At 49.3% G+C, this 21,885-nt stretch overlaps 1 protein-coding gene and 1 non-coding gene across 2 annotated transcripts in view; both read right to left on the reverse strand.

The window, feature by feature from the left end:
* ALDH16A1 (aldehyde dehydrogenase 16 family member A1) overlaps window positions 1-21,885 on the reverse strand; it is a 282,143-nt gene that overhangs the window by 145,282 nt on the left and 114,976 nt on the right. The window contains exon 9 of the mRNA XM_063942876.1: window positions 5,240-5,338. Within this exon, the coding sequence (XP_063798946.1) occupies window positions 5,240-5,338 (99 nt within the window). The remainder of the gene's footprint in view (window positions 1-5,239; window positions 5,339-21,885) is intronic.
* LOC134967960 (U5 spliceosomal RNA) lies at window positions 13-132 on the reverse strand. The gene has a single exon (XR_010189281.1). It is a non-coding gene; the product is annotated as a U5 spliceosomal RNA (small nuclear RNA).

A 21,885-nucleotide genomic window follows, 5' to 3' on the forward strand; every position in this document is an offset into this window, starting at 1 on the left:
TATTGAAGTTATTATCATATATATATTTTATTGCTGAAAAGCATATTTATATGAACTCATGGTTGTTTCTCTCAACGGAAATCTGTAGTAAAAAGCGAAAGCTTTATTCGATCTGAAGAGAAACCAGAGTATTCTTTATGTGAAAAGCAATTCACATGGGCATGTGAAACCTGAACCAAATTCCCACTAACACCCCTGCGCCTCTGGTGGCTTAGAGATGTAGGGCAGGAATGTTCCAGAATTACAAACTGGAAAAACAACAGGAAGCATGTTAAAATGGCCCCTTTGCCATGCTGACTGTGATAATCACCTGAACAAGTTACAATTGTTCAGAGTTAATATAGCCTCTTATACAGTATAATCACAGTATGGGTACAACACAAGCTCTATGAATAAATATATATATATATATATATATATATATATAGGCTCAATAGCCTATGATAATTACAGACATTAATATATATATGCTCAATAGGCTATTATACAGCATTAATATAGGCTCAATAGCCTATTTGATAATTACAGATATTAATATATAGGCTCAATAGCCTATTATACAGTGATAATCACATACATTAATATAGGCTTAATAGCCTATTATACAGTGATCATCACAGATATTAATATATATAGGCTCAATAGCCTATTATACATGATAATCATTAATATTCTGATATCACAGGACAGGTTATAATACATGTCTGCATTATTTACTGTCACCTCTGGCTGCATATATAACTGCTGTTTATATATGTATTTTACATACCCTTTCAGCAGTGAGTCGCCCGATTCCACCGCCCCCCTTCCCCCCTGTAACACTGTGTCTTCTCAGGAACAGCCGGGAAGACTTGCAGGGAGGCTTGCAGGGAGGCTGGCATCTGCGGTGCTGGGCGGTCGGACGGAGCAGCGGCTCGGTTGTCACCCTGTTAACGCTGTTAGCGAGCGTCTGCGGGTGGATGTTGTCGGCCGGACGGAGCGGCTGGGACGGGCGGACGTAGCGCTGCCGTCTGGAGCGAGTCTCAGACGTAGCGGTTGGGCGCTGTGGCGGGCGGTGCGTGGAAGCGGCATTCACTGTGACCCACCTAGCGGGGCGGCAGCCTGCGCTGACCGCCCCGTTCCCCAGCTTACCTTCCTCCTATTCAAGGCTGCGACGGGGCTTCTCTGTGTAAGCTCCGTCCAGCTTTCAAGTCATCTTGTTCCTGGCTGCGACGGGGCTTCTTTCTGTAAGCTCCGTCCAGCTTGTTCCTGGCTGTGACGGGGCTTCTTCTGTAAGCTCCGTCCAGCTCGTCTTTGATAACTTCTTGCTGGCTGTGACGGGGCTTCTTTATGTAAGCTCCGTCCAGCTGTTGCAGGAGACAGTGGGCTGCCTGTGGCTGTGAGGGTGCTCTTTGTGAGGACCGACACGCCATGCGCTGCCTTGCAGCGGCACCATCCCGGACCCATGTTTTTCCAGAAACTGGGAAGGGATGTGCTAAGTGTAAAATTAAAAATTAAAAAAAAAAAATCAAAATGAAAAATTAATAAATCTTCCATCCAAGTGTGGGAATCCCACAAGCCGATGTTAGTGCTTTGAGCACAGAAAAAACACTGGGTTCGTACACTGAGGTACTCTAGGGATATGGAGGGGTGGAGAGTTCTAAATTTAAATATTCAGTGCCTTTGTTCTGCTACGCCGCCCATATCCCAAGAGTACTCCAGTGACCCCTAGTGGATGAAAAAGAAATTCTGGCTTTCGGTGTCAGGCGTATCCGTTTGTGCATGTGAAGATGTGATCCTGACCATTTGTCTAAGAGATCCAGTTGGAAGAACCTCGCATGGAATCTTTCATACTGAAGAGCCCTTTAGGATGCAACCATCTTCCCCAGAAGGCGAATGCACTGATGAACTGATACCCGGGCTGGCTTCAGGAGCTCCCGAACCAGATTGGATCACCAACGCTTTCTCCACCGGTAGAAACACCCTGTGCACTTCCGTGTCAAGTATCATCCCCAGGAAGGACAGTCTTCTTGTCGGCTCCAAATGTGACTTTGGAAGGTTCAGGATCCACCCATGATCCTGGAGTAGTCGACTTGAGAGAGCAATACTCTGCAACATCTTCTCCTTGGAAGATGCTTTTATCAGCAGATCGTCCAGATATGGAATTATGTTCACTTCCTGTCTGCGGAGGAGTAGCATTATCTCCGCCATCACCTTGGCGAACATCCTTATTGCTGTGGAGAGGCCAAATGGCAGTGCCTGGAACGGATAGTGACAGTCCAGCAGTGCAAATCTGAGATAAGCATGGTGAGGTGCCAGATCGGAATGTGAAGGTACGCATCCTGGATATCCAGGGATACTAGGATTTCCCCCTCCTCCAGACCTGAGATCACCTCTCTCAGAGACTCCATCTTGAATATGAATTCCCTCAAGTAGGGGTTCAAAGACTTTAGGTTTAATATTGGCCTCAGTGAACCATCCGGTTTCGGTACCACAAACAGGGTTGAGTAATAACCCTTGTGTTGTAGGTGAAGTGGAACTGGAACAATGACATCCAGTGATCGCGCTGAGCCCCCCAAAAAGTGGGTCCCAGGGACCCCTCACTTTTAAAAATTGGGGTCCTACCGGTCCTTTTCTGGGTCCCATCGGAATGAAGGTTTTTATTAATCTTAATCTTATTTGGACACTACAAAAGTGTTGCAAGGTGGGGGGATGGGGTGACAGTGCTGCTGGGCTGCGTAACATTCAGGACACCCTGCACCAGAGATGTGTAACTAGACTTTGTGGTGCCCTTTGGCAGAAAGTGAATTGGAGCCCCACCCTCAGACTCTACAGGCAGTGCGCGCCAAAGGCACGTCGCAAAAATTTAGGGGCATGGCATAATGGGGAGGGGGTGTGACCACATAATAGTGCCAATTAACATTACACCACTCCATAGTGCCGCTTATACACATTGAACCAGGTAGAACCTCCTATACACACTGCGCCAGGTAGAGCACGTTATACACATTGTGCCAGATAGAGCACGTTCTACACTTTGCGCCAGGCAGACAACATTATACACATTGCACCAGGCAGAGCACATTATACACATTGCACGAGGCAGAGCACATTATACACATTGCGCCAGGCAGAGCACATTATACACTTTGCGCCAGGCAGAGCACATTATACACTTTGCGACAGGCAGAGCACATTATACATTTTGTGCCAGGCAGAGCACATTATACACATTGCGCCAGGCAGAGCACATTATACACTTTGCGCCAGGCAGAGGACATTATACACATTGCGCCAGGCAGAGCACATTATACACTTTGTGCCAGTCAGAGCACATTATACACTCTGAGCCAGGCAGAGCACATTATACACTTTGCGCCAGGCAGAGGACATTATACACTTTGCGTCAGGCAGAACACATTATACACTTTGCGCCAGGCAGCGCACAGTTCATGAGATGGTGCGGGACACTATGAATGGGGAGGCACTGAGCAGGATGGGAAGGGGGCAGAGAGATGGTGGTGGGATGCGGGATCACTAGGCAGTAGAAGGGGGGTACACTGGACTGAATGAGGGGCTGAATGTAATGGGACTGGCTGGTGGGGTTCTTGCTGAGGGGCAGTGAGATGAGGGCAGGGGACTGGTTGGGGGAGGGAAGAGGGAGTTCATGAGATGGTGGGGGACACAGGGCTGAATGGGGGGACACGATGAATGGGGAGGCACTGAGCAGGGTGAGAAGGTGGCAGTGAGATAGGGGTGTGACACTGGGTTAGGGGGGGGGGTGGATCAGTGTGTCTGGACTGATTGGGGGTTCTAGATGGGAGGGCAGTGAGATGGCACAGTGAACTGGCTGGGGAGGGAAGGGGGAAACACTCTGCTGGCAGTTTGAGTAATGGTGGGGGGACACTGGGCTGGAGAAGGGGCAGACACTGTGAAGGGAGCATTGGCCTGCTGCTGTTTCTGCCTGGCCCTGCACATTGGCTCCAGCACCGCACACTCACACCCCTTCCCCAGTGTCCCTGCACCCTACCTGCATCTTCAATTACCTCTGCACTGCCAGCTCTGTGCAGGGATCTGTCCCCCGGTGGCGGGTCCGGCAAACTAAAATCGCTCTGCCGGGTGAAGTCACCCGGCGGCGGCTCCGGCTCAGACCCCGGCTCTCGCGTCACGGACCCCACTTCTCTACCCGTGGAGTAGTGCATGACGGCGTTGTTATCCAGCAGCTCTTGCACCTGGCCCCGGAGCGCCGCGCTGTTGCTTCCCATGGTGCCGGCTCCCTCACTCCTCTCAGCTTGAGAGCGTTCTCACTGGCCGTCACCGCCATCATCCCGCCCAGCAGCAGCCGCCTGACACACGTGTCTAACGTGCCCGCCCTCTGACCAATAACGTCAGAGCAGAAAGTCAAACGCCTCAATCCCAACGGAGCACGTCCCCAGGGACCCTCCCATTCTTAAAAAGTGAGTCCCCAGTCCTCATTTTGGGGTAAAATACGCGCTATAGCGCGTTTTTGCGATCACTGGACATCCGTTTGAACCAATTTTTGAATGGCTTCCTGTAGGATGGCACTTTTTGTCAGCGAAGCTGGTAAGCCTGATTTGAAGAATCTGTGAGGTGGGAGTTCTTGAAACTCTAGTTTGTATCCCTGGGCAACAATATCCTTTACCCAGGGGTCTAGGCATGATGATGCCTAACAACTGGTGCAACTGAGCGGCGGTAGTGTGAGCTCCCCCACCCCTTTCCTTAACTCAGTGTAACGTGGTGGCTCTGACGGGGATTCTCATTGCAAGCTCTGTCCAGCTCCTTTGCAGCCAAGGCTGAATCAGCTAAAGCTGATTCAGCTCTATGGCGGGGCTCCTCTGTCAGAGCGCTGACAAGCCGTTGCTGCACTCAGCAGCACCCACAATCCCGGACCCAAGCTTAAGTTGGGGAAGGGACTGGGATGTAGAAAGAAAACGTCTTTTAAAAAAAGAATAGTAAAGCCTGGAGATACCTCCAAACGTGAATTTCCCTGGTGAGGCACAAAAAACACTGAAGCATCTTGGAAGTATGGAGGGGAAGGAGGGTTAATAATTTAAATATTTAAATGTGCATATCACTGCTAATGCCCCATCCATATCACAAGAGTACTCCAGTGACCCCTAGTGGATGAAAAAGAAAGAAAAAGGGCATCAATATAAAAACATCAGAGACAGATATGTCTGAGCAACAGTGCATATATTGTAGGCTATACATCTGCACACACCAGTACTAGTATTCCTACCTCCTCTCTGACACAGCGAGATGTGGTGTCCACACCAGTGATTAGGGTCGGTGGGTAGAATAAGCCTTTTTTAGGTAGAGGGCCAGGAGCTTGGTAAACCTAATAAAAAACATAAAAGACTATGTATTAAATGTATGAGAAGGCAATATTACATAGAATTTTGGTACTTACCGGTAAATCCTTTTCTCCTAGTCCGTAGAGGATGCTGGGGACTCCAAAAGGACCATGGGGTATAGACGGGATCCGCAGGAGCTTGGGCACACTGAAAAGACTTAAAACTGGGTGTGAACTGGCTCCTCCCTCTATGCCCCTCCTCCAGACCTCAGTTATAGGAATTGTGCCCAGGTGAGACGGACATTTCGAGGAAAGGATTTTTGTGTAAACTAAGGGCTACAAACATATCAGCCCACACCACAACCATACCGTACAACCGGAGTAACAGTAAACCAGATAACAGTATGAAAAAACAACAGCAGCAAGCTGAAACCAGAAATACACAACCCGTGTATAAACTAAGTGAACCGACAAGAGAACACTGCAAGAAACAGTCAGCACTGGGATGGGCGCCCAGCATCCTCTACGGACTAGGAGAAAAGGATTTACTGGTAAGTACCAAAATCCTATTTTCTCTAACGTCCTAGAGGATGCTGGGGACTCCAAAAGGACCATGGGGTTTATACCAAAGCTCCAGACCGGGCGGGAGAGTGCGGACGACTCTGCAGCACCGACTGAGCAAACGCAAGGTCCTCATCAGCCAGGGTATCAAACTTATAGAACTTAACAAAAGTGTTCGAACCTGACCAGGTAGACGCTCGGCAAAGCTGTAAAGCCGAGACACCCCGGGCAGCCGCCCAAGACGAGCCCACTTTCCTGGTAGAATGGGCTTTCACTGACTTCGGCACCGGTAACCCGGCCGAAGAATGGGCCTGCTGAATAGTACTACAAATCCAGCGTGCAATAGTCTGTTTTGAAGCAGGATGACCAATCTTGTTGGAAGCATAAAGGACAAACAGCGCCTCAGTTTTCCTGGCAACAGCCGTACGGGCGACGTAGATCTTCAAAGCCCTCACTACATCCAGAGACCTTGGAACTGCCACAGCATCCATAGCCACCGGTACCACAATAGGTTGGTTAATGTGAAACGAAGACACCACCTTTGGTAAAAATTGTTGACGAGTCCTCAATTCTGCCCTATCTGAATGAAAGACCAAGTACGGGCTCTTATGAGATAAGGCCGCCAACTCAGACACTCGCCTGGCAGATGCCAGCGCCAACAGCATGACTACCTTCCAGGTGAGAAACTTCAACTCAACCTTACGCAGAGGCTCAAACCAGGAAGACATGAGAAACTGTAAGACCACATCAAGATCCCATGGGGCCACAGGAGGCACAAACGGAGGATTGATATGCAAAACTCCTTTCACAAACGTCTGAACCTCTGGGAGGGCAGCCAATTCCCTTTGAAAGAAAATAGACAATGACGAAATCTGCACCTTGATGGAGCCCAACTTCAGGCCTGCATCTACACCAGCCTGCAAAAAGTGGAGAAAACGCCCCAAATTAAATTCTTCCGCAGGAGCCCTTTTAGTCTCACACCAGGAAACATACTTCTTCCAAATACGGTGATAATGCTTTTCCGTAACCTTCTTCCTAGCATTGAGGAGAGTAGGAATGACCTCCTCCGGAATACCTTTACGAGCTAAGATCTGGTGCTCAACTTCCATGCCGTCAAACGCAGCCGCGGTAAGTCTGGAAACATGCATGGACCCTGCAACAACAGGTCCTCTCTTAGAGGAAGCGGCCAAGGATCTTCCACAAGTAATTCCTGAAGATCCGGATACCAGGCCCTTCTTGGCCAATCTGGAACTACGAGAATCGCCTGAACCCTTGCTCGCCGAATGATTCCCAGTACCTTTGGAATGAGAGGAAGTGGAGGGAACACATACACCGACTTGAACACCCACGGAGACACCAGGGCGTCCACCGCACTGGCTTGGGGGTCCCTTGACCTGGAACAATACCTCGGGAGCTTCTTATTGAGACGAGACGCCATCATGTCTATCAGAGGGAGTCCCCAACACTGTCACTTCTGCAAACACCTCTTGAAGAAGAGCCCACTCTCCCGGATGGAGATCGTGTCTGCTGATGAAGTCTGCTTCCCAGTTGTCTACTCCCGGAAGGAAAACCGCTGCCAGAGCGCTCACGTGTCGTTCTGCCCATCAAAGGATTCTAGTGGCCTCCGGCATTGCCACTCTGCTCCTTGTGCTGCCTTGACGGTTGATATGCGCCACCGTTGTGATGTTGTCTGACTGTACCAGGACAGATCGACCCTGAAGAAGGCTTCTAGCCTGTAGCAGGACGTTGTAAATGGCTTTTAACTCGAGAACATTTATGTGGAGACCCGCTTCCTGGAGCGACCATCTCCCCTGGAAGTTCCTGCCTTGGGTGACTGCACCCCAGCCCCTGAGACTTGCATCCGTTGTCAAACCGGCGTCCCTCTAGGAGGTGAGACTCTTGTAGCCACCACAGGAGGGAAATTCTGGCTCTGGGAGATAGACTTATCTTCCGGTGCATGTGCAGGTGAGACCCGGACCATTTGCTCAGCAAGTCCCACTGAAACACCCGGGCATGAAACCTGCCGAACGGAATGGCTTTGTACGCCGCAACCATCTTCCCCAGAACCCGCGTACATTGATGGATGGACACAGTCTTCGGCCTCAGAAGTTCCCTGACCAACGACTGCAGTTCTAGAGCCTTGTCCTGTGGAAGAAACACTCTTTGTAACTCCGTGTCCAGAATCATGCCCAGAAAAGACAGCCGGGTGGTCGGAATCAACTGAGATTTTGGCAAATTTAGCACCCAACCATGCTGTCATAGCACCGACAGCACTAAATCCACACTCCTTAGCAACCTTTCCTTGGACCTCGCCTTTATCAGGAGATCGTCCAAGTACGGGATAATTGTAACCCCTTGCTTGCGAAGGAGAACCATCATTTCTGCCATGACCTTGGTGAAAACCCTCGGGGCCGTGGAAAGGCCAAACGGCAACGTCTGAAATTGGTAATGAGAATCCTGTATCGCAAACCTGAGGAAGGCCTGATGCAAAGGAAATATCGGGACGTGTAAGTAGGCATCCTTTATGTCGACTGACACCATACAATCCCCCCCTTCTAGGCTGGAAATCATAGCTCGAAGAGATTCCATCTTGAACTTGAAAACTTTAAAGTATGGATTGAGGGATTTTAGATTCAGAATCGGTCTGACGGAACCGTCCGGTTTCGACACCACAAATAGCCTCGAGTAGAACCCCTCCCCCCGTTGTGACGGGGGAACGGGAACAATGACCCTCTGTTGACACAATTTTTGTATTGCTGCCAGCACCAGCTCCCTGTCCGGAAGAGATGCTGGTAAGGGCGAAACGAAAAACCGGTGAGGGGGCACCACCCGAAACTCCAGTTTGTATCCCTGAGATACAATCTCTAGGACCCAAGGATCGAGGCCTGAATGAATCCAGACCTGACTGAAGACACGGAGACGGCCCCCCACCGGTCCGGACTCCCCCAGGGAAGCCCTTAGCGTCATACGGTGGACTTGGTAGAGGCAGGGGAGGACTTTTGGTCCTGGGCGCCCGACACGGCAGGCGACTTCCTACCCCTTCCTTTACCTTTAGAAGCGAGGAAGGACGAACCTTTTCCACGCCTGTATTTGTTGAGACGAAAGGACTGCATCTGCTGATGTGGTGCCTTTTTGTGTTGTGTGGGAACATAGGGAAGAAGAGAGGACTTACCCGCCGTCGCGGTAGAGACCAGGTCCGCCAAGCCGTCCCCAAACAAGACATTACCTTTGAAGGGTAAAGCTTCCATAGCTCTCTTGGAGTCGGCATCCGCATTCCATTGATGGATCCACAACGCCCTCCTTGCCGATATTGACATGGCATTGGCTCTTGATCCTAAGAGACAAACATCCCTCGCCGCATCCTTCAGGTAATCTGCAGCGTCCTTGATATAACCAAGAGTCAAAAGAACATTATCTTTATCAAGGGTTTCCATATCAGCAGCTAAATTCTCGGCCCATTTAGCAATAGCACTACTCACCCACACCGACGCCACTGCAGGCCTGAGCAATGCACCCGTATTAGCGAAAATGGACTTCAGAGACGTCTCCAGCTTGCAATCCGCCGGATCCTTGAGAGCTGCCGTGTCAGGAGACGGAAGCGCCACCTTCTTAGACAAACGAGATAGAGCTTTGTCAACATTTGGAGATGACTCCCATTTTTCCCTGTCATCTGAGGGGAAAGGATACGCCATGTAAATCCTCTTGGGAATCTGCCACCTCTTATCTGGCGACTCCCATGCTTTTTCACAAAGAGTATTCATTTCATGAGAGGGGGGAAACTTTACCTCAGGTTTCTTCCCTTTGAACAAACAAATCCTTGTTTCCTGCACCGCAGGTTCATCAGAAATGTGTATAACATCCCTTATAGCCACAATCATGTACTGAATACTCTTCACTAAACGTGGATGCAAAGCAGCCTCAGAAAAATCGACCTCAGAATCAGAGTCCGTGTCGGTATCAGTATCTACCACTTGAGTAAATCAGGTGTCGGCTGCGCCGACAGGCCTAAATCCAGACCCACAACTGCTCCCCCAACAACCTCCTCTGGTGAATCACATTCAGCCTCAGACATGCTGACACGTTTAATCGACACACCGACACACACTCAGAATGTCTCAGCTAGGGGACAGGCCCACAGTGAAGCCCAGACAGAGGACCCAGAGGGAGTATGCCAGCTCACAACCCAGCGCCCATATATCCCTACAAAGGATATATATGACCAGCGCTGCTATAAATAATAATAATTGCACCACACTGTGCCCCCCCCCCCCCCCTGAAATATCTCCCCGTTACTTGTGAGGAGTGATGGAGGTCCCGGCCCAGCGTCTCCTTCAGCCGCGTGGAGGAGAAAAAGATGGCGCTGCGAGCCGCGCGCTAAGCTCCGCCCCTTCCCGGCGGGCTTCAGCGCGCCAGATTTGAAAATACTGAAAAAGCCGGCGGGGGCTAAGTAACGGTGCAGAGGCACCGAAAAGGCTTTTGCTGTCTTCCCGGACCCCAGTAACCTGCTGTCCTGGGCGCGCCCCCCCCCCCCCCCCCCCCCCAGCGCCCTGCACCCTGTGAGTGCCGTCAGTGATAGTGTGTGGGAGCATGGAGCAAAGCGTTACCGCTGCGCTGTACCTGGTTACCGAAGTCTTCTGCCGTCCTGAAGTCTTCTGATCTTCTCATACTCATTCGACTTCTTTCTTCTGGCTTCAGTGAGGGGGTGACGGCGTGGCTCCGGGAACAAGCAGCTAGGCGCACCAAGTGAACCCTCTGGAGCTAATGGTGTCCAGTAGCCAAGAAGCAGAGCCCTTAAACTAAGAAGAAGTAGGTCTGCGTCTCTCCCCTCACTCCCACGCTGCAGGGAGCCTGTAGCCAGCAGGTCTCCCTGAAAATAAAAAAACCTAACAAACGTCTTTTCCAGAGAAACTCGGTAGAGCTCCCCTAGTGAGTGTCCAGTCATTCCTGGGCACAAAGTCTAACTGAGGTCTGGAGGAGGGGCAAAGAGGGAGGAGCCAGTTCACACCCAGTTTTAAGTCTTTTCAGTGTGCCCAAGCTCCTGCGGATCCCGTCTATACCCCATGGTCCTTTTGGAGTCCCCAGCAACCTCTAGGACATAAGAGAAAATTTATTTTTAGAAAGACCATGCTAAACTTAAAAATAGTTCTAGAAGATAAAAGATCACACAACAGTAAACGTTTTTAAACCTAGTATTGAATGATCATGCTTTTATCCCTTTTTACACATTTCTCCATCTTGAAGTACATAACAGCTGTTACTACAGTATTTATAGGAAATAAGTTGTTGTGAAATAGGTCAACCTCTATGAAGCAAGTCTGGGGTGCTTCAAAAAGAAAGAAAGAAGAAGCAGCTCTGATTTAGAGGACAATGGGCTAAGGAATTGCAAATAAGAGGCTATCACAGTCTTAAAAGGACGGGTACAGTGCTGGGATGCGTTATGTGCAATACAGACTCGTCAGCAGAATGGTATCTTTTTGCTGACAGATAAATTAGCTTATTTTTTATCATTAGTAAATTTATTGATAGCTAGCAAAATGTGTATGTACTGTATAGTTTTAATCAGCATTTCACAGAATGAGTAACAAAATAATTAACACACATGCATAAAATTGGTTCAGAAGTCAATTGTGACAAGAACTTAGGTGCAATGAGGAAAAAATAGGATTTTAATCACCTACCGGTAAATACTTTTCTAGTAGTCCGTAGAGGATAATGGTGTTCCATTTAGTACCATGGGGTATAGACGGGTCCACTAGGAGCCATCGACACTAAGAATTTGATAGTGTGGGCTGGCTCCTCCCTCTATGCCCCCCTACCAGACCCAGTCTAGGAAACTGTGCCCAAGGAGACGGACATACTTTGAGAGAACGATAAAGAAAGTGGTGAGATTCCAAACCAGCACACACAAACAGAGGAAAGATATGCTAACCCAACTTTAAACAGGAACAGCAACAGCGGAACCAACAATACTTAACCAAGTAACAGTGCAGGAAGAAACAAAGCGCCGGGTGGACTACGAGAAAAGGATTTACCAGTAGGTAATTAAAATCCTATTTTCTCTTACGTCCTAGAGGATACTGGGGTTCCATTTAGTACCATGGGGATGTACCAAAGCTCCCAAACTGGGTGGGAGAGTGCTGAGGTTCCTGCAGAACTGAATGACCAAACTGAAGTCCTCAGAGGACAAAGTATCGAACTTGTAGAACTTAGCAAACGAGTTCGAACCAAACCAAGTAGCCGCTCGGAAGAGCTGTAAAGCCGAGACATCCCGGGCAGCCGTCCAGGAAGAACCCACCGACCTAGTAGAGTGGGCCTGTACAGATTTTGGACATGGCAAACCTGCCGTGGAATAAGCATGCTGGATAGTGAGCCTGCTTTGAAGCAGGACAACCAATTTTATTGGGATCATATAGAAAGAATAGCGAATCGGATTTCCTGTGACGAGCTGTTCTCTTTACGTATACCTTCAAAGCCCTCACAACATCTAAAGACTCTGAAGTAGCAAAGGTGTCGGTGATAACCGGAACCACAACAGGCTGGTTGATGGGAAATGCAGCCACCACTTTCGGAAGAAATTACTGACAAGTTTTGAGTTCAGCCCTGTCCTCATGGAAAATTAAATAGGGGCTCTTGTGAGAAAAAGCCCCCAGCTCCGACACACGACTTGCTGAAGCCAAGGCCAACAGTGTGACGGTCTTCCATGCAAGATGTTTTACGTCCACCTCCTATAATGGTTCAAACTAGTCTGAATGGAGGAACTGCAGCACCAAATTGAGATCCCAAGGTGCCGTGGGAGGCACAAAGGGAGGTTGCATGCGCAGAACCCCTTTCAAAAACGTCTGGACCTTAGGGAGAGAATGTTTCTGAAAGAAAATGGACAAGGCCGAAATCTGGGCTTTTATGGAGCCCAGATGTAAGCCCACCTCCACACCTGCCTGCAGAAAAAAGCAAGAAACATCCCAGATGAAATTCCACCGCAGAATAAGTTTTGCTCTCGCACCAAGAGACGTATTTCTAACAAATATGGTGGTAATGTTTAGACGTTACCCCCTTCCTAGCTTGGATCATAGTCAGGATAACATGGTCAGGTATCCCTCTCCTGGCTAGAATCAGCCGTTCAACTTCCATGCCATCAAGCACAGCCGCGGCAAGTCCTGATAGACGAAAGGGCCCTGTTGCAGAAGATCCTCACGAAGAGGTAGAGGCCACGGATCTTCGAGGGGCATCTGCAGAAGGTCTGCATAATAGGCCCTTCTTGGCCAGTCCGGAGCTATGAATATTGCTTGAACCTTTCCCTTTTTATTCTTTTGAGAATTCTTGGGATCAGATGGAGAGGAGGAAACACGTACACCATCTGATAGACCCATGGAGTCGTCAGAGCGTCTACGGCCACTGCCTGTGGGTCTCTCGACCTGGAACAATACCGAATGAGTTTCTTGTTGAGAAAAGAGGCCATCATGTCGATCTGTGGATATCCCCACCGACGTGTCAAGCACTAGAACTCTTCTGGGTGAAGGCCCCACTCGTTCGGGTGCAGGTCGTGTCTGCTGAGGAAGTCCGCTTTCCAGTTATCTACTCCCGGAATAAGACCGCTGACAATGCCACAGCGTTTTTTTCTGACACTGCTGCTCTGCTTTTTTGTTCCGCCCTGTCGATTTATGTACATCACTGCCGTCAAGTTGTTCGAATGGACTTGAATGGCCTGATTCTGAAGAAGATAAGAGGCCTGCAGAAGGGCATTTTATATGGCCCTGAGATCCAGAATGTTGATTGGAAGGATCACTTCCTGACTTGACCATCTTCCTTGAAACTGCACCCCTTGGGTGACTGCTCCCCAACCTCGGAGGCTTGCGTCCGTGGTTAACAGGATCCAGTCCTGAATTCCGAACCTCCGACCCTCGACAAGGTGAGGTCTGTAGCCACCACAGAAGGGGGATCCTGGCTTTTCGTGACAGACGAATCCTCTGGTGCATGTGAAGATGCGATCCGGACCATTTGTCCAACAGATCGAGCTGGAAGGGTCTTGCGTGAAACCATCCGTATTGAAGTGCCTTGTAAGAGGCCACCATTTTCCCCAGAAGGCGAATGCATAGATGCACCGATATCCAGGTTGGCTTCAGGACATCCCAAACCATCGACTGGATTACTAATGCCTTTTCCAACGGAAGGAACATTTTCTGCGACTCCGTGTCCAGTATCATTCCCAGGAATGGGAGCCTACGTGTTGGCTCTTGGTTGAGATTTCGCAAGGTTCAGAATCCACCCGTGATCCTGGAGAAGTTTGGTTGAGAGGCCAATGCTGTCCAGCAACCTCTCCCTAGACGGCGCCTTTATCAGAAGATCGTCCAGGTGTGGAATTATGTTCACTCCCAGCTTGTGGAGTATAAACATCATCTCTACCATCACCTTGGTGAAGACCCTCGGTGTCGTGGAGAGACCAAATGGCAGGGCGTTGAACTGGTAGTGACAGTCCTGCAGTGCAAACCGTAGATAAGCCTGATGAGGCGGCCAGATCGAAATGTGAAGGTACGCATCCTTGATATTCAGAGACACTAGGAATTCCACGTCCTCCAGACCTGAGATCACCACTCTCAAAGATTCCATCTTGAAGTTGAACACTCTGAAGAACGGGTTCAAAGACTTGAGGTTCAGAATTGGTCATACCGAATCGACCGGTTTCGGTACTACAAACAAGTTGGAATAGTACCCCTTGTTGTGTAGATGAGGTGGAACTGGAACAATGATTTGAGTCTGTACCAGATGTGACTGAAGAATTTTAGTCGGGTTCCCACCTGATAGTCCTCCAGGCCTCGCGGTCCACAGTCATGCTGAAGGCTTTGAGGAAGCAGAGCCTGAGCTCTGTTCCTGAGCACCTGCAGTTGCTGGTTTTCGTGGTTTACCTCTTGCGCCTCTGGAGGCTGAAGAAGCACCTCTGTATTTTCCCATAAACTTGGCTGTCCGAAAGGACTAAATTTGAAGCTGTATAAGCTTTCCTGGCAGGGGGAGCTACGGAAGAAAGATACGGAGACTTACCCGCAGTAGCTTTGGAGATCCATTTGTTCTATTAGTCTCCAAACAAGGCCTCTCCTGTGAATGGTAGGCCTTCCACGCCTTTCCTGGAGTCCGCATTAGCATTCCACTGGTGTAGCCACAAGCCTCTGCGTGCAGACACAGCCATAGCGGTGGTGAGTGCATTAAGCAAACCAATCTCCTTTATGGCATCCACCATAAAGTTCGCAGAGTCCGGCATATGCTGCAGAAGTAAAACATCCCCCCAGATAAGGAATCTAACCCCTCAATTAGGTTACCTGACCATTTAGCAACAGCTTTTGTGATCCACGCACATGCAATAGTGGGTCTCTGGGTCACCCCAGCAGCTGTGTACAATGATTTGAGTGTAGTCTCAATTTTACGATCAGCCGTATCTTTTAGGGAGGCTGCACCAGGGACAGCCAATACAATTTTTCTTGACAGCCTAGAGACTGATGCGTCCACTATCGGTGGATTTTCCCATTTTTTCCTATCCTTCAGAGGAAAAGGAAAAGATGAGAGAAACCTTTTAGGGATTTAAAATTTCTCATCAGGATTAACCCATGGTTCTTCAAACAGGGTATTCCACTCCTTTGATGCAGGAAAAGTGACTGGGGACTTCCTTTTTACATTAAAATAAGATTCCTCACACTCCTCTGACACCTTATCAGGAATATGCAGAACATCTCTGATAGCTTCTATTCCCTGTGACAGAGTAGCATTCCACCCCCCCCCCCCCCCCCTCTCCAAATCCACCTTACCCTCCTCCATGTCTGACCCATCAAAGTCAGACTGCAGGATATGGGCCATAGATTGTTTTTGCGGACAAATGGGAGGGGACTGAGATGCTGGTTTGGAGACCGAGTCTCTATTCATAAACTCGTCCACAGTCTGTCTTAAGTATTGCGTCTCTTTCTCATTGCGTGATATCTTTGTAGAAATATTTGAGATCATTCCCTTAATGGAATTAACCCACTCCAGTTCAGCCCCGCTATTCTGTGAAGGTGCACTGGTGAAGAGGAACACTTCGCTGTACAAGACACACACTCTTTGCCTGACATAATGTAATGTGACAGCCCACACACACAGAGGAAAGGTTAAGCACAATTAACCCACAAAGAGCTCTTCAGGGAGATACAGACTAATTTGGAGCCAGCCCCCACCGCGCCATTATCGCTAATGCCAAGCTTAGCCGGGTCGCAGACTAAGTACCCTGATAGGGGACTTAGTACACTAATAAATCGCTCCCCCTCTGCTATGACCCCCTGGTACCGCTGAGGTAATCTGGAGTCACACTGGAGGAGCTGCGCGTCCCTGTCAGTCAGCGTCTGTGTCCACTGCAGAAGGAAAACGCGCTGGTGACCTGCTGGATGCTCTCATAGTGAAGCCCCGTCCAATCAATGGCGCGCGGTCTTCCTGCTTTTTTTTTATACTGGCTGAGGTAATCTGTTGCTTAAAAAGGAGAGAAAACCTTTTTAAGGCTGTTTTTACCAGTGTGGGTACTGTGTACAGTTTTCCGAGACGCAGCTGTGTACTGTGTCTGGAGACGCATTCCACCCCGGTTAGAAGCCGTGTGTCTCCGTACCCTTATGTCGCCATAGTCAGGACGCCGGCTTAGTACTCACCACTTTTCTTTCTTCTGGCTCTGATAGGGGTGGCGGCATGCTGCGGGAATGTACGCTCGTCGTAGTGGGGTTTGCGAATAGTTCCCTCAGGAGCTCAGTGTCCTGTCAGCGGGGAATGGGACCATTAACCCTTCAAGAGGTTGGAGCGTCCCCCCCCTAAATCCCACGAAGCAGACAGGCTGGTACTAACCAGCCCTGCCTGAAAATAACAAACATATAAAATAAATGCAGAAAGCTCTTCAGGAGCTTACATAAGCGTGACCGGCTGCTCCGGGCACATTTTCTAAATGGATCTGGTAGGAGGGGCATAGAGGGAGGAGCCAGCCCACACTATCAAATTCTTAAAGTGCCCATGGCTCCTAGTGGACTCGTCAATACCCCATGATAATAAATGGAACCCCAGTATCCTCTAGGACGTAAGAGAAAATAGGTTTTTAATTACCTATCGGTAAATCTTTTTCACGTAGTCCGTAGAGGATGCTGGGGTCCACATTAGTACCATGGGATATAGACGGGTCCACTAGGAGTCACTGGCACTTTAAGAGTGTGGGCTGGCTCCTCCCTCTATGCCCCTCCTACCAGACTCAGTCTAGAAACTGTGCCTGAGGAGACGGACAACTTCGAGAGAAGAATTTTACACAGATAGTCGCGAGATTCACACCAGCTCACACACAAGGCAAACCAAGCTAACTAGCTTGAAACATCAGCAACGGCTGAACATTACTACTTACCAAGTAACAAAACAGTACTTAACCAAGAACTAAGCAGTACTGAACTAAGTAACCACTGCAGGATCACGAAGCGCTGGGCGGGCGCCCAGCATCCTCTAGTCTACGGACTACGAGAAAAGGATTTACCGGTAGGTAATTAAAATCCTATTTTCTCTTACGTCCTAGAGGATGCTGGGGTCCACATTAGTACCATGGGGATGTACCAAAGCTCCCAGAATGGGAGGGAGAGCGCGGAGGCTCCTGCAGGACTGACTGACCAAACTTAAGGTCCTCAGTGGCCAAAGTATCGAACTTGAAAACGTGTTCGACCCAGACCAAGTAGCCGCTCAGCAAAGCTGTAAAGCCGAGACACCCTAGGCAGCCGCCCAGGAAGAACCCACCTTACGAGTAGAGTGGGCCTTAACCGACTTAGGACACGGCAAGCCTGCCGTAGAATACTCATGCTGAATAGTGAACCTGATCCAGCAAGCGATCATCTGCAAAGAAGCAGGACACCCAAGTTTCTTGGGATCATACATGACAAACAGAGAGTCCGATTTTCTGTGATGAGCAGTCCTCTTCACATAGATTTTCAGAGCCCTTACCACATCCAAGGACTTTGATGAAATTGAGGAGTCAGTAGCAACTAGCACCACAATAGGTTGACTGATATAAAATGCCGACACAACCTTCGGAAGGAACTGCTGACGTGTCCGGAGCTCAGCTCTATCTTCATGGAAGATCAAGTAGGGGCTCTTACAAGACAAAGCCCCCAGCTCCGACACATGTCTGGCAGAAGCTATACCAACAAAGTGACAGCCTTCCACGTGAGAAAATGGACCTCAACCCCCGGTAGAGGCTTGAATCAATCCGATTGGAGGAACTGTAACACCACGTTAAGATCCCAAGGCGCCGTATAAAGGGAGGCTGGATGTGCAGAACCCCTTTCAGAAAAGTCTGAACCTCAGGGAGGGACGCCAACTGTTTCAGCAAGAAAATGGATAGGGCCGAAATCTGGACCTTTACGTATCCCAACCACAGGCCCATAGCCACACCTGCTGGCAGGAAGAGGAGAAACCATCCCAGTTGAAACTCCACCATAGGAAACTTCTTAGACTCACACCAAGATACATATTTTTTCCAAATACGATGGTAATGTTTAGACATTACTCCATTCCTAGCCTGTATCAGGGCAGGAATAACCTTGTTTGGAATACCCTTCCGAGCTAATATCTGGCGTTCAATCTCCATGAAGTCAAACGTAGCCGTATAAGGCCAAGGCGACGTCAGTGCATATACTGCCCTCGCCTGAAAGTCCATGGTTCGTGAGCAATACCAGTGAAGCTTCTTGTTGAGATGAGAAGCCATCATGTCTATCTGCGGGAAGACCCACCGCTGGATGATCTGTTGGAACACCTGATGGTGGAGACCCCCCTCTCCTGGGTGGAGATCTTGACGACCCAGGAAGTCCGCCTTCCCAGCTGTCCACACCCGGAATGAAAATTGACGACATTGCCTTTGCATTTCTTTCCGCCCAGAGGAGTATTCTTGACACCTCTCGCATGCAGACTCTGCTTTTTGTTCTTCCTTGCAGATTGATGTACGTCACTGATGCGGTGTTGTCCGACTGTACTTAGATCGCATGATCCTTGAGTAGAGGAGAGGCCTGAAACATAGCATTGTAGATCGCCCAAGTTTCAGAATGTTGATCGGAAGGAGAGCTTCGTGGGCTGACCACCTGCCCTGGAACTGCGCCTCTTGGGTGACAGCTCCACATCCTCTCAAACTCGCATCCGTTGTGAGGAGGATCCAATCCTGAATTCCGAAACTCCGGCCTTCCAGGAGATTGGAGGATTGCAGTCACCACAGGAGGGAAATCTTGGCCTGAGGCGATAGCTGTGTCATTCGGAGCATCTGAAGATGTGATCCGGACCATTTGCTCAGGAGATCCAGCTGAAAAGTCCTTGCATGGAACCTCCCATATTTTATCATCTTGTATGAGGCGATCATCTTTCCCAACAATCTTATGCAAAGATGGATGGACACTCGAGTAGGTCGGAGCACCATGTGGACCATCTCCTGAAGTGTTCTCACATTGTCCTTTGGTCAGAACAGCTTCTGGGCCATAGTATCCAGCAACATCCCCAGGAACAGGAGCCGCTGAGTCGGCTCCAGGTGGGACTTATGTAAGTTGAGGATCCACCCATGGCATGACAGAAGTTGGATAGTGCGGTCGATATGGAAGAACAAAAGCTCCCTGGATCTTGCTTTTATCAGAAGATTGTCCAGGTAAGGGACAATATTGACTCCCTGGACCCGATGCTGGAACATCATCTCCGCCATCCGGAATTGGTAGTGATTGTCCAGCAGGGCAAACCTCAGGAACGCCTGATGAGTTGGCCAAATCGGAATATGGAGGTAGGCGTCCTTGATATCCAAGGAAACCATGAATTCCTGTTCTTCCAGGCCCGCAATCACTGCTCGCAAGGATTCCATTTTGAACTTGAACACCTTCAGGTAAGGATTCAAGGACTTTAGATTCAAAATGGGTCTTAGCGAACCATTCCATTTCGGAACCACAAACAGGTTGGGGTAATAACCCTTGCCTCGTTGTGGTATTGCTACTGGAACAATGACGTGGGATTGAACCAACTTTAGGATGGCATGTTGCAACGTAACCTACATATCTTCCAAAGGTAGTAAGTTTGATTAAAAAATCGTTGGGGAGGAGCACCGTCGAACTCCACCTTATAGCCTTGAGAAACGAGATCCCTAACCCAGGTATCCTGGCAGGAAGCCTCCCAGACGTGGCTGAAGTGACGCAGTCGAGCTCCCCCCTCGAGATCCCCTCGGGGTGAGTGGGCACAGTTATGCTGAGGCCTTCGTGGAAGCAGAACTGGTGGTCTGTTCCTGAGAGCTGGTGCTTGAAGGCTTTCTTGACTTACCTCTGGTGCCTCTAGTCGCATTGGAGGCACCTCTGGCCTTAGATGGAAATCTGTGAGACCGAAAGACCTGCATAGACAGCCCCGGGTAGGAGCGTCTCGCCTGCGTTGCCACAGAAGGGATAAAACGTGGATTTCCCAGCCGTAACTTTGGAAATCCAAGTATCCAATGCAACCTCAAAGAGCCATTCCCCTGAAAAGGGAAGGGATTCCACACTGCATTTGGATTCCGCGTCCGCTATCCACTGACGCAACCACAAGGACCGGCGTGCCGACACTGCCATGGCAGAGGTCCTAGCATTGATGTTCCCCATCTCGTTGAAGAAATCACAGAGGACGCGTGTAGTCTCCTGAATGTGCTTTTGGAGGGTCACCATAGTGACTAGGGGCATTGCCCCGAAGAAGCCCTCCTGAATTTGAGTGGCCCAGGAATGAATAGCAAGGGTCATCCAGCAACCCGCAATGACAGGCCGTTGCGATACATCTGCTGCCATGTAAATAGATTTGAGTGTAGCTTCTATTTTCCTATCCCCAGGATTCTTTATAGTAAAAGGAGCCCAGGGCAGCCATCACCGCCTTTTTGGACAGTCGAGAGACTGATACATCAACCCCCGGGGGTTCCTCCCAAAATGTCCTACCTTCAGGAGCAAATAGGAAAGTGCGCAAAAACTTTTTGGACACTTGGAATTTATTGTCTGGATTTTTCCAAGCCAACTTGAATAGGTCATCTAACTCTGCAAAATCAGGGAAAGTGACATTAGGCTTGTTTATGGAAAGAAAAAAGACTGCTGTGATGCAGCTTCATCTAGTGGGAGTCTTAATATGTCCCGTATAGCCAGAATTAGGGGTTCAATACCCTGAGCAAATCAGTATCCCCACTAACGGGGTCCAAGTCCTCCCCATCCTCCTGTATATCCTCATCTGTGTCAGATAGTAGAGCAAGCAAACCACGCTTTTGTGGTCCTGCATGAGAGGAGTGGGGCTGTGTAACATCTGCCCTAGCAGCTAAATCTGCAACAGCCTGTTGTAGTAGCTGAGTTTTTTGCCCATTAGCAGTGAGCTGGGATGACATATCAGACATCATGTTTCAGAGACCCTAGCCATGCATGCTCTGGATCCGCTCCTCCAGACCCTTCACTGATTTGTGAAGATTGGCTGCATTGTTCACAAGAAACAGAATCAGATGATACTGGAGAGAATCTAGTGTGACATACACTGCACAGCTTGTGTTTACCCATGTTTCACAGTAAGCACAATAACAAATACATACAGACAGTAATATATCTCAAGCCTGCCCTTACTGTATGTGAGAGGAGACACACAGAGAGTAGGACACCAGCACACCCCTAGCTATACAGCCCCAGTGAGGCTGACAGCTAACTATAACACAGTAAACACTAATAATGTCTGTCCTGTAGAGGACCCAGATAGTGTACAATAGCGGCTCTCCCCCATTGCTACACTCTGTACCAGTGTTCCAGCGTGGCTTGCAAGGCAGGAAGCGCTGTCTGTGGCTGCATTAGGCAGAGGAAGGTACAAAAACGCCACTGGTCCCGCTCTGAGGTAGCTCCATCCTCTCCAATGGCGCCGGAGCTATAGTGAATATTTATACAGGTTCTGGCAATGTCTCCCGTTTGCTCAAAAATGTAACACACGCGCTACTTCAAGCGATTGTCAGCCAGTCTACACGGGGGACCCTAGAGGAACCCCCACAGGTGGGTCCC

Source organism: Pseudophryne corroboree, chromosome 10, assembly GCF_028390025.1.
Source record: "Pseudophryne corroboree isolate aPseCor3 chromosome 10, aPseCor3.hap2, whole genome shotgun sequence".
In the NCBI taxonomy this organism is placed as follows: Eukaryota; Metazoa; Chordata; class Amphibia; order Anura; family Myobatrachidae; genus Pseudophryne; species Pseudophryne corroboree.